The sequence below is a fragment of the Hyperolius riggenbachi genome, chromosome 6 (assembly GCF_040937935.1).
Source record: "Hyperolius riggenbachi isolate aHypRig1 chromosome 6, aHypRig1.pri, whole genome shotgun sequence".
Taxonomy (NCBI): domain Eukaryota; kingdom Metazoa; phylum Chordata; class Amphibia; order Anura; family Hyperoliidae; genus Hyperolius; species Hyperolius riggenbachi.
Window position 1 is genome coordinate 329,723,089 of NC_090651.1, and position 13,042 is coordinate 329,736,130.

The 13,042-nt window shown below is 45.6% G+C and overlaps 1 protein-coding gene across 2 annotated transcripts in view; it reads left to right on the plus strand.

Moving 5' to 3' along the window:
• The window catches only part of LOC137522910 (carcinoembryonic antigen-related cell adhesion molecule 1-like), a 123,537-nt gene that overhangs the window by 25,643 nt on the left and 84,852 nt on the right, over positions 1–13,042 (plus strand). For both annotated transcript variants that reach the window (XM_068243053.1, XM_068243052.1), the window contains exon 3: positions 450–728. In XM_068243053.1, coding sequence (XP_068099154.1) covers positions 450–728 — 279 coding nt within the window. The remainder of the gene's footprint in view (positions 1–449; positions 729–13,042) is intronic.

A 13,042-nucleotide genomic window follows, 5' to 3' on the forward strand; every position in this document is an offset into this window, starting at 1 on the left:
GCCCCCCAGCACAGATGAGACGCTGCTCTACGAAATACTCTGCAGAGTCCCCAGGAAGCAATAGTTATGATGGGGGGAGACACCTTGGGGGCCCCTACAGGCTCTGGGGCCCTGGGGCAATTGCCGGCCCTGCACTCAGCTATCATTCCCCTATTGCATTTGAAGCAGAGAGAAATAAGAGAAAAGGGGATACATGGCAGTGACTGCAAACCAGATAACTAGAGATTAGGGTGTTGGGGGCCCTGGGGCTCCTCTTAGTCTAATAGCAATCAGTGTGTGACGGCTGGGGTGGGAGGATTGGATGGGCGCACTTGGGTGTCTTAGCCTTGGGTGCTGGAAGACCTTGTCCCTTCTCTGTTTATTGTCTTGGTAACTCAACCATCTATTTCTCACTTAACTAAACTTTGACATCCTACAAAATGCATTCTATTTATCTTTATATTTTTTAGCTGGTCTCAGTGCTCCATTCCTCCGCTCGACTTCTGCTCCTGGTCACCATCTTATCGGCAACAATGTGACTTTTTATTGCGAGGCTGGAAATCAAAATGTCACCAGATACTCCTTCCACCGAAACGGAAAGAACATTTGCTCAAAGCCCCATGTGACTTGCAATGATTCCTCCCTCTACTTCCAGCGAATCACAAAGAGCGACAGTGGAAGCTACACCTGTGTCATCCAGAACCCCGCCAGCTCCAACACCAGCAACGCCCTGCAGCTGACTGTATCAGGTGAGCGCTTTCCATTTATAATGCTACATATTACTGTTGGGCACAGTGTTACACAATGGTAGAAATACAGAGATTGACATTGACAGCTCTCACATTTTTTTTGTAGAATTTGCTAATAGAGTCACCAACTTTAGTGCAACAGGCCCACTGTGAAATGAAAGCAGCGTGTTCACATCACACATTCCTGCAATATGATTGGCTTTTAACAACATATGATTACATATTAACTACATAGTAATTGTGTAGTAATTACATAGTAATTAGTTACATAGTACCAGTGGCTGGATAGTGTAATGGTTTAAGAGACTCAAATAAGATAATAGATTTATTCATACCTGGGGCTTCCTCCAGCCCCATCCGCATGAATCGCTCCCACACTGCTGTCCTCAGCCTTCTCTGTCGCCGGTACCGGGTCTCGTAACTTCGGCCAGTCAGGGCCAGTCGACACAAGCGCAGTGTGCTTACTCTGTACTGCGCAAGCGCATGCGTAGGGCAGGTGCCAGAGAGATGGAGGGGGTCACTGCGCATGCGTAAAACTGTCCACGACTGGCCGTACTTACAAGCGACAGAGAAGGCTGAGGACAGTGGCGTGGGAGCGAAATATGCGGATGGGGCTGGAGGAAGCCCCAAGTATGTATAAATCTATTATCTTATTTTGTCTCTGAATCTCTTTAAGGGCTCTGCCTCTGACACAGGAGACCTGGGCTCAAATCTTGGCCCTTCCTGTTCAGTAAGCCAGCACCTATTCAGTAGGGAGTCCTTGGGCAAGACACCCTAACACTGCTAATTCCTTCTGAGCAGGTCCTAGTGGCTGCCTCACAAGTGTGTTGTGTCTGCCAGGTGAAAAACACTATGCAAATATTGGAATTATGTGTTCTTGGATTTCTAAATTGTAGCTTAACCCATTCGCGTTCCGTCGTTTTCACTTGAGCAATGTTCACCTCCCATTGATTAGCCTATAACTTTATCACTACTTATCACAATCACACAATGAACTGATCTATATCTTGTTTTTTCCGCCACCAATTAGGCTTTCTTTGGGGGGTACATTTTGCTAAGAGTCACTTTACTGTAAATGCATTTTAACAGGAAGAATAAGAAAAAAAGGAAAAAAATCATTATTTCTCAGTTTTCAGTCATTATAGTTTTAAAATCATACATGCCTCCATAAATAAAACTCACATATTGTATTTGCCCATATGTCCCGGTTATTACACCGTTAAAATTATGTCCCTATCACAATGTATGGCGACAATATTTTATTTGGAAATAAAGGTGCATTTTTTCCGTTTTGCATCTATCTTTACAAGTTTAAAATAAAAAAATATAGAAATATTTAATCTTTACATTGATATTTAAAAAGTTTAGACCCTTAGGTAAATATTTACATGTTTTTTTTATTGTAATGTTTTTTTTTTTTTTATATTAAACATTTTATTTGGGTATTTTTGGGAGGGTGGGATGTAAACCATAGTTTTTTAATGTAATTGTGTGTTGATTTTATTTATTTTTTACTTTTTGTTGTAGTTTTACTTTTTGGCCACAAGATGGCGGCCATGAGTTTGTGTACATGACGTCACTCTAAGCATAACACACGCTTAGAGTGACGCATCGGGGAGGGAGCGGCCAGAAAAAGCGAAGCTTCCGAGAGAAGCTGTCGCTTTTTCAGCAGGGGAGAGGAATCAGTGATCGGGCACCATAGCCCGATACATTGATTCCGTGGCTACCGAATCCGCGGCCGGGAGTGCGCGTGCACGCGCGCGATCGGCCGCGGGAGCGCGCGGCAGCGCGCATGGTTCCTGGACGTAGTTTCTACGTCCAGGAACCAAAATAGGTTTAAGTGCACCAAAGACTAATAGATATAAAGAATCAATACTTACCCGGGGCTTCCTCCAGCGCCATAAACACGTGTGAGTCCAACGCCTTCCTTCAGCGGTCTGCCGTTCAGCCACGATCAGCCCCAGTAAAAGGTTCAGCCGGGTCCAGTCTGGGTCTTCTGCGCATGCTCGTAGCTCCCACGTATGCACAATAGACCCAGACTGACACAACTGAGCCAGTTACCGCGGCTGAACGGCAGACAGCGGGAGGACGTTGTGGGACTTGAGGAAGCCCTGGGTAAGTATTGATATTTATTAGTCTCCGGTTTACTTTAAAGGGAACCCGAGGTGAGAGCGATATGGAAGCTGACATATTTCCTTTTAAATAATGCACATTGCCTGGCTGTCCTGCTGACCCTCTGCCTCTAATACTTTAAGCCATAGACCCTGAACAAGCATGCAGATCAGGTATCTATGACAAATCTGACAAGATTAGCTGCATGCTTCTTTCAGGTGTATGATTTAGACCTTACTGGCCAGAAAGATTAGCAGCACTGCCAGGCAACTGGTATTATTTAAAAGGAAATAAAAAAATATAGCAGCTTCCATAGGTCTCTCACTTTGGGTTCCTTTTAAGGTGTACCCGAGGCAAACATCAGGGAAAACATGAGATACTTAAATAAGAAGTCATTGGATCCTCAAGAGGTTTCTGACATTTTACTGGCCCCCACAATGGCCGCACACGGTCCCATCAGAGATGGATTAAGATGTAATTGGGCTCTAGGCAACGTAGTAGTTTTGGGCCCCTGTTGTTATCTTTTTGGTTAAATGAAGTGCAGTAAGGTCAAAGAAGGTGGCAGGTGTGCACAAGCGCCTGCCTAGGTTGCCTGGTGCATAATCCTGCTCTGGGCCCCATGAAGAAATCTGACAAGAGCTTTTTGGATTTCTGATCAAGACTGCACTCCTCTTTATGTATGAGCGTGGTCATACTGTGCCCACGTGAGTATGGCCACGCCTGTGCAGTAAGCCGGAGCCACTCATGCACAGTTACAAGCTATTGCGCAGGCGCAGCCATACTCACGTGGGCTCATTACGGCTGCACTCATGCATTAAGGGGAGCGCAGTTGTGATGTTCAGGAGGGTCCTAGGCAGCCGTGTTGGTTGGGAGCAGAGCCGGATCATCCACAAGGCAATTCTAGGCAGTTACCTAGGGCCTGAAGAGAGTCTAGGGGCCTGATGGTTGTTAGCTTCCACCAAACCTTACCCCCCAAAAAAGAACAGGTGACCATCAGCGGTGGGCAAAAACTGCTATCTTACCTAGGGCCCTGTTTCATCTTAATCCCTTCCTGGTTGGGAGGCGGACATGGAAAGGCCTCAGGACGATCTCTTCATAGGTAAGCATTTGACTTTAGAACTTTAATACTTAGATTTCTTTTCCATCATACATAGACTGCCCCTGCTGGGGTATTTCCAGGACTGGTCTGACCAGAAAAGGAATTAAGTGAACTCAAATGTAGATGGTGTTTTATGAACTTGCTCATGCAGTTCCCTGCCTGACAAGCAGCTCAGAATAGGCTCCTCCAGGGGTGTAACTGCAGGGAGGCCCAGAGCTGTAACGAGGCACCAACTACTATTTCTCGGATATTGGAGACCATTCTTCAGATTGGTTGTTTTGGTGGCTACACGTGTTATGGATGTAAAGATTATGATGGCCACACTTGTTTGTGAGATGGCCCCCCAGGCTGTAAGGGTCACCAGGAAGCCAAAGGAAAGGGTGTGAACTTTCAGGGGCCCCATGGTTTGTAATTACCTCTCTAGGCTGCTCTTTGATTTGCAACACATCTTGGAAAATCAACCCAGTTATATACAGCTTTCAAAGCTGTTGTCCCTAACTACTCTTTTCTTCTGTAACTCATTGGTGAGGCTTATGCAAAACTGTACACAACAGGGGCAAAAGCAAACACAGACCCAATAACAGTTCAATTATTATACTCTTGCACCTGAGAACGCAGAAGAACATTATTCAAGCTAGATATGACTATAATAGGACTGTGAAGGAGAAAGGAACAAAATTAGCACAGCAAAATGGAATAATTAAAATCTAAAAAAGGAATGTAAGTAAATGTACTTACCTGCTAGGACAGGAAAACAATTATTTTTACTGGGAGCAGGAATAACACATTTCGTCAGTTAAAACCACTTCATCGGGTAACACTGCCAAGAGGCTGTACCAATAAAGTCTGAGTGCCCATACATGCTGAGAATACCTCTAATAAATATTAGTTTTCCTTGTACTGGGAGGTAAAAGCATTGACTGATAGAATTTTTTCAATTATTGTAATCTGTTTTTTTTTTTTTTTCCCTAAAGAGATTCTCCACAGCTGTACATTAAATAGTTATAGTAAACGTTGTGCGAGTGCATTGAAAAGCATGTGCCACTAGGTGGCAGAAGTTTGCAACATTGATTTAGGTCACAACCTGGGAACGCTAAAAATAGCTGTTATGAGATTGTGACGGCATAAACACACCTATAGAAGGAAGTAATTAGAATAAATTCTGGAATTATTACAAACACTACGAGGGTGTGAACACGAGTGTAATTGCAGGCTCACTAGGGGGTTGATTCACAAAGCTGAATTGCACAGCTTGGGTGTACTAATTGATGGGGAACTAAACTTCAGGAATCACATCTCAGTTTATGGAACATGAAAAAAAAATGAAACACCTCATACCTCCAGCAGATCTTCCAACCCTTGTTCATGCCTTCATCACATCATGGCTGCCGCTGGACTGTTGCGATGCTCTTTAGACAGGCCTTCCAAACAAAAACCTGTTCTGTCAGCAATTAGTACAGAATACTGCTGCAGGCTGAACTTTTAAAAGGCTGCTTTAAAAAAAAAAAAAATGAACTTGACAAGGGCTCTTGGGGAGAGGAGGAGGCTTTGCTGCTCCTGTCTTCCAGAGTCTCCCACATCATGCATTAGCTCAGGGTGAAGAAAACCACACGGTCCGGGCTCCTCTTTCTGGCTATACCAGCATGCATGGATGACAAGGGGTTAACCTAACCAGTTCGTATTCTGTGGTTTTTACCCCTGAGCACTGCAGTAACTAAAATCAAAACTTTCACTTACCTGGGGCTTCCTCCAGCTTACCGTAGGCTGCGAGGTCCCCAGTCGTCCTCCTAACTCTTCTGCGGGTCCCGCTGGCGGCTCCATTGCCGGCGACATCTGGCCCGGGTGTCGGGCCGACACTTCCTAGTTTTGAAACCTTGGCGCCCGCTTCGGGTCACTGCGCCGGCCGCTCAGCGTGATCTTGGAGGCCGCCGCGATGACACGAAGCGGGTGCCAAGGATTCAAAACTAGGAAGTGTCGGCCCGACATCCGGCCCGGGTGTCGCCAGCAACGGAGCAGCCAGCGGGATCTGCAGAGTCAGGAGGACGGCGGAGGACCTCGCAGCCTACGGTGGGCTGGAGGAAGCCCCAGGTAAGTGAAAATTTTGATTTTAGTTACTGCTTGGGGTCCCTTTAAGATTACTGGCTATTTTGGCAAATCAGCTGTGTCACAATAGTACAGCAATAACTTTTACATTACTTACACCATCAAAGTGATACACATACTTTTTTTTTTTAGGACAATCTAGGCTTTCTTTGGATAATATTTGTTTCCAAGGATTATTTAACTTTAAAGGAAAAAATTAAGCGTAAATGCAGAACAGATACATTTTTTTCATTTTACACCCTTCGTAACTTTTGCAGCCACAGTTATAAAACACCTCAAAATATCGTATTTATCTTATTCCATTGAATAAGTGATACCCTACATGCCATCATGCCTACATGCGGATCTGATCGATATGGCACACAGTTTGGAGACCCTGTGCTGTACAGATACATTGCTAGGTGACAGCTAACAATGTATCTGTACAGCGTGGGTCTCGTAACTGTCACCCTAGCGATTGCATCCGATCACAACAGGCAGCAGCCATTAAAAGTGTCCACTGATCGTAAGGCTAAGTAGAGGTGACACAAGGGGCTAATCAGTAAGGTAGGTGTCAATACTTTGCTGGGGGGGTTGTGAACACGTTGATACTGAAACCTCATAGTGCCAGACTTTCTGTTCTCCAGTTGTGTTCAGCACCATATCCTCTGTCTTTGGCACATGAAGTTTTACTGGAGTGTCCATTGTTGACTGCTGCCTCTCCACCACTGGTTTTGTCACGCATGTCCTGACTGAGTGCCAGCCCTCCACTCAACCCAATTTTACAGTTGGAAAATAGAACCTAAATCATTTATTAATAAATTATTAAAATAAATATATATGAAAAAGGAAATTTTATTAATTACATTATTTTTCACTACAGTTCCTCTTTAACTGATAAAACTTTTCTATGTGCCTGTATGGAGGTCGGAGTCAGGTCTCTTGAAAGCGCCACAGTAGGGGTGTTTGTTTGTGGGTGGTGGGTTTGGGATTATTGTTGCATTGTTATTGCACTGTTGGTATAGCTCACTTTTTCTTTTGTGAAATCCAAATTAAATATATCAGTTAAAAAAGAACAAACATAACTTGCACTGCACACTAAAACCATAAAAAGTGGATTTATTTATTGAGAAGTATAAATAGGAATCAATCAATGTCCATTGTCCAAGCATTTATACTGTTTCCCATCAGGGACGGATCAAGACCAAGTTGCGCCTGGGGCAAGGTCAGATTTTGGTGCCTAAAGGTCAGATTTTGGCGCCTAAACTACCATTCATTTTGCCGCTAAGAATTCAACAAACTGCGCCCCCTAGATCTGTCCCTGTTTCCCATAAAGTTTACAGGGTGTCAGTTAAGTTGTTGGTGGCAACTATAAGCAGATTGTGTAGGTAAAATCTCATACTACATGGAAGTGGTAAAATCAGTCAGTGATTGGCCAATCAAAATTGAACGTGTGTATTAGGCTTACCATATTTTTTGGACTATAAGACGCCCTTGACTATAAGACGCCCCTAGGTTTAGAGGGCAAAAACCAGAGGAAAAAATATACTAAACCTGGTGCGTTCATAGTCCAGAGCGTCTTCCCCAAATATTGTATCCTCCTGTGTCCCCATGTGTCCTCCTGTATCCCCTTCTGTCCCCATGTGTCCTCCTGTATCCCCTTCTGTCCCCATGTGTCCTCCCGTATCCCTTTCTGTTCCCATGTGTCCTCCTGTGTCCCCTTCTGTCCCCCATGTGTCCTTCTGTGCCCCCTTCTGTCTACCTGTGTCCTTCTTTGCTCCCTCCTGTGTCCCCTTCTGCCCCCTGTGTCCTCCTTGGTCCCCTATGTGTCCACCTGTGTCCTGCTTTGTCCTTTCTGTCCCCCTGTATCTCCCCCGTGTCCCCATTTGTCCTACTTGCCCCCCTGTGTGTCCCTGTGCCTCCTTCTTTGTACCCTTCTGCCCCGTATCTCCTTCTGTCCTGCTTGGCCCACTGTGTGTCCGCCTGTGTCCTCCTTGCAGGGACTTTTCTCCCTATTTTTTGGGAAGAAAATGTGTGTATTATTTGCTAAAAAATACGGTAGTGCCTAAATTGGGCTTAGGTGAGTGTCCCGCCCTCATCCTGCAGTTAATGGTGCAGGATGAGGGTGGGACCTTCACACACATGTAATTTAGATTGGCCAATCACTGGCCAATTTTACCACCTCCATGTAGTATGAGAGCTTACCTACACAATCTGGTCATAGTATTCAAAATCTGTTGTCCCTGATGCCTCATGGAAGTAGTAAAAGGGGCCAATCATTGGCTAAATAGAATTGTATGTGTGTATGGATCCTAACAGTTGAAAAGTAGTGGATCTGCAAGCCACCGTAGTGTCAGTAAGGATGCTTGTACACCTAACAGTAGTTAGCACTGCATTGTAATGCATAAATCCGCCTTCATATGACCCTGCGCCACGGTATGGCAACAGGGTTATACTTTGCATCGCCCCACCCGGCTAGAGACATATCCCTGCTGAGCAGTAAGTATGTCACTGGGATTCCCGTCAGTCCGCTCATGCGCTCTACATCGCACTGCGCTCCCGTCACTCACACTTGCTGCAACGTCCATTAACTTACATTGTTGCATAATCTGTGCAGTAAGCAAAGATCATGCGGCTACCTTTGTGTAGGCAATTTGGATACTTCTGGTGCACTGTGTCACATTGGATGAACTGTGCAAGTCTCTATAGACTCGCATGGCCCTCACGAAGAGCCGCAGCGGAAAACACTACCACAATGCAAAGCAACCTGTCTAGTGTACAAGGGGCTTCAAGCAAGCTTTACAGAGTGATCTTCCCACTAGAGATGTTCCGAACGGTTCGCCGGCGAACGGTTCCAGGCGAACTTTGGGTGGTTCGCGTTCGCCTTCGAAGGCGAACTTTTGCGGAAGTTCGATTCAACCCATAATGCCCATTAGGGTCAACTTTGACCCTCTATATCACAGTCAGCAGGCACATTGTAGCCAATTAGGCTACACTCGGTCCTGGATAGAGATATAGTGAACAGTTCGCCGGCGAACGGTTCCAGGTAGTGTTGGGCGAACAGTGTTCGCCACTGTTCGGGTTCTGCAGAACATCACCCTGTTCGGGTGATGTTCGGGTTCGGCCGAACACCTGATGGTGTTCGGCCAAACTGTTCGGCCATATGGCCGAACTAAGAGCGCATGGCCGAACGTTACCCGAACGTTCGGCTAGCGCTGTGATTGGCCGAACGGGTCACGTGTAGTGTTGGGCGAACATCTAGATGTTCGGGTTCGGGCCGAACATGGCAGAACTCCGAACATAATGGAAGTCAATGGGGACCCGAACTTTCGTGCTTTGTAAAGCCTCCTTATATGCTACATACCCCAAATTTACAGGGTATGTGCACCTTGGGAGTGGGTACAAGAGGGAAAAAAATTTAACAAAAAGAGCTTATAGTTTTTGAGAAAATCGATTTTAAAGTTTCAAAGGGAAAACTGTCTTTTAAATGCGGGAAATGTCTGTTTTCTTTGCACAGGTAACATGCTTTTTGTCGGCATGCAGTCATAAATGTAATACATATAAGAGGTTCCAGGAAAAGGGACCGGTAACGCTAACCCAGCAGCAGCACACGTGATGGAACAGGAGGAGGGTGGCGCAGGAGGAGAAGGCCACGCTTTGAGACAGAACAACCCAGGCCTTGCATGAGGACAAGAAGCGTGCGGATAGCAATTTGCATTTTGTCGCCATGCAGTCATAAATGTAATACAGATGAGAGGTTCAATAAACAGGGACCGGAAACGCTAACCCATCACAGATGTTCATTGTTCATGTTACTTGGTTGGGGTCCGGGAGTGTTGCGTAGTCGTTTCCAATCCAGGATTGATTCATTTTAATTTGAGTCAGACGGTCTGCATTTTCTGTGGAGAGGCGGATACGCCGCCGATCTGTGACGATGCCTCCGGCAGCACTGAAACAGCGTTCCGACATAACGCTGGCTGCCGGGCAAGCCAGCACCTCTATTGCGTACATTGCCAGTTTGTGCCAGGTGTCTAGCTTCGATACCCAATAGTTGAAGGGTGCAGATGGATTGTTCAACACAGCTACGCCATCTGACATGTAGTCCTTGACCATCTTCTCCAGGCGATCGGTGTTGGAGGTGGATCTGCACGCTTGCTGTTCTGTGTGCTGCTGCATGGGTGTCAGAAAATTTTCCCACTCCAAGGACACTGCCGATACCATTCCCTTTTGGGCACTAGCTGCGGCTTGTGTTGTTTGCTGCCCTCCTGGTCGTCCTGGGTTTGCGGAAGTCAGTCTGTCGGCGTACAACTGGCTAGAGGAGGGGGAGGATGTCAATCTCCTCTCTAAAGTCTCCACAAGGGCCTGCTGGTATTCTTCCATTTTGACCTGTCTGGCTCTTTCTTCAAGCAGTTTTGGAACATTGTGTTTGTACCGTGGATCCAGAAGGGTATAAACCCAGTAATTGGTGTTGTCCAGAATGCGCACAATGCGTGGGTCGCGTTCAATGCAGTCCTAGGCCGAAGAGGTCATAGCCTAGGGTCACAAAACCTGTTTATTTGGGCAATTTCAATGGTGGCGAGTCTGACGTACATAAATCGCAGCAATGGCCGTTAGCAACGTCTGAATCTCACGAAATGTCTCATGCAGGTAGAAGACATATTGTTAGACTTGGGCTCCAAAGATGGGTTCCCTACATCTCTGCAAACCAGAGTTACAGGGCTCCAAATTTGGTAAAATCACCCATAGGCTTTCATTGGGCCTCCTATTTACAGTTCCAAAATCTCACATCTTTTCAAAGGGCAATTACTCAGCAGTAGCAAATTTTCTAGCATTGTAGGGACCCTTAGGGGGAACATGACTGGTGAGTTTCGGGCCCCTAGGCCAAAGAGGTCATAGCCTAGGGTCACAAAAACCTGTTTATTTGGGCTATTTCAATGGTAGTGATGGTGACGTACATAAATCGCAGCAATGGCCGTTAGCAACGTCTGAATCTCACGAAATGTCTCATGCAGGTAGAAGACATATTGTTAGACTTGGATTCCAAAGATGGGGTCCCTACATCTCTGCAAACCAGAGTTACAGGGGTCCAAAATTGGTAAAATCCGCCATAGGATTTCATTGCCTCCCTATTTCACTTTCCAAAATCTCACATCTTTTCAAAGGGCAATGGCTCAGCAGTACCAAATTTTCTAGCATTGTAGGGACCCTTAGGGGGAACATGACTGGTGAGTTTCGGGCCCCTAGGCCGAAGAGGTCATAGCCTAGGGTCACAAAAACCTGTTTATTTGGGCTATTTCAATGGTAGTGATGGTGGCGTACATAAATCGCAGCAATGGCCGTTAGCAACGTCTGAATCTCACGAAATGTCTCATGCAGGTAGAAGACATATTGTTAGACTTGGATTCCAAAGATGGGGTTCCTACATCTCTGCAAACCAGAGTTACAGGGGTCCAAAATTGGTAAAATCCCCCATAGGATTTCATTGCCTCCCTATTTCACTTTCCAAAATCTCACATCTTTTCAAAGGGCAATGGCTCAGCAGTACCAAATTTTCTAGCATTGTAGGGACCCTTAGGGGGAACATGACTGGTGAGTTTCGGGCCCCTAGGCCGAAGAGGTCATAGCCTAGGGTCACAAAAACCTGTTTATTTGGGCTATTTCAATGGTAGTGATGGTGACGTACATAAATCGCAGCAATGGCCGTTAGCAACGTCTGAATCTCACGAAATGTCTCATGCAGGTAGAAGACATATTGTTAGACTTGGATTCCAAAGATGGGGTCCCTACATCTCTGCAAACCAGAGTTACAGGGGTCCAAAATTGGTAAAATCCCCCATAGGATTTCATTGCCTCCCTATTTCACTTTCCAAAATCTCACATCTTTTCAAAGGGCAATGGCTCAGCAGTACCAAATTTTCTAGCATTGTAGGGACCCTTAGGGGGAACATGACTGGTGAGTTTCGGGCCCCTAGGCCGAAGAGGTCATAGCCTAGGGTCACAAAAACCTGTTTATTTGGGCTATTTCAATGGTAGTGATGGTGACGTACATAAATCGCAGCAATGGCCGTTAGCAACGTCTGAATCTCACGAAATGTCTCATGCAGGTAGAAGACATATTGTTAGACTTGGATTCCAAAGATGGGGTCCCTACATCTCTGCAAACCAGAGTTACAGGGGTCCAAAATTGGTAAAATCCCCCATAGGATTTCATTGCCTCCCTATTTCACTTTCCAAAATCTCACATCTTTTCAAAGGGCAATGGCTCAGCAGTACCAAATTTTCTAGCATTGTAGGGACCCTTAGGGGGAACATGACTGGTGAGTTTCGGGCCCCTAGGCCGAAGAGGTCATAGCCTAGGGTCACAAAAACCTGTTTATTTGGGCTATTTCAATGGTAGTGATGGTGACGTACATAAATCGCAGCAATGGCCGTTAGCAACGTCTGAATCTCACGAAATGTCTCATGCAGGTAGAAGACATATTGTTAGACTTGGATTCCAAAGATGGGGTCCCTACATCTCTGCAAACCAGAGTTACAGGGGTCCAAAATTGGTAAAATCCCCCATAGGATTTCATTGCCTCCCTATTTTACTTTCCAAAATCTCACATCTTTTCAAAGGGCAATGGCTCAGCAGTACCAAATTTTCTAGCATTGTAGGGACCCTTAGGGGGAACATGACTGGTGAGTTTCGGGCCCCTAGGCCGAAGAGGTCATAGCCTAGGGTCACAAAAACCTGTTTATTTGGGCTATTTCAATGGTAGTGATGGTGACGTACATAAATCGCAGCAATGGCCGTTAGCAACGTCTGAATCTCACGAAATGTCTCATGCAGGTAGAAGACATATTGTTAGACTTGGATTCCAAAGATGGGGTCCCTACATCTCTGCAAACCAGAATTACAGGGGTCCAAAATTGGTAAAATCCCCCATAGGATTTCATTGCCTCCCTATTTCACTTTCCAAAATCTCACATCTTTTCAAAGGGCAATGGCTCAGCAGTACCAAATTTTCTAGCATTGTAG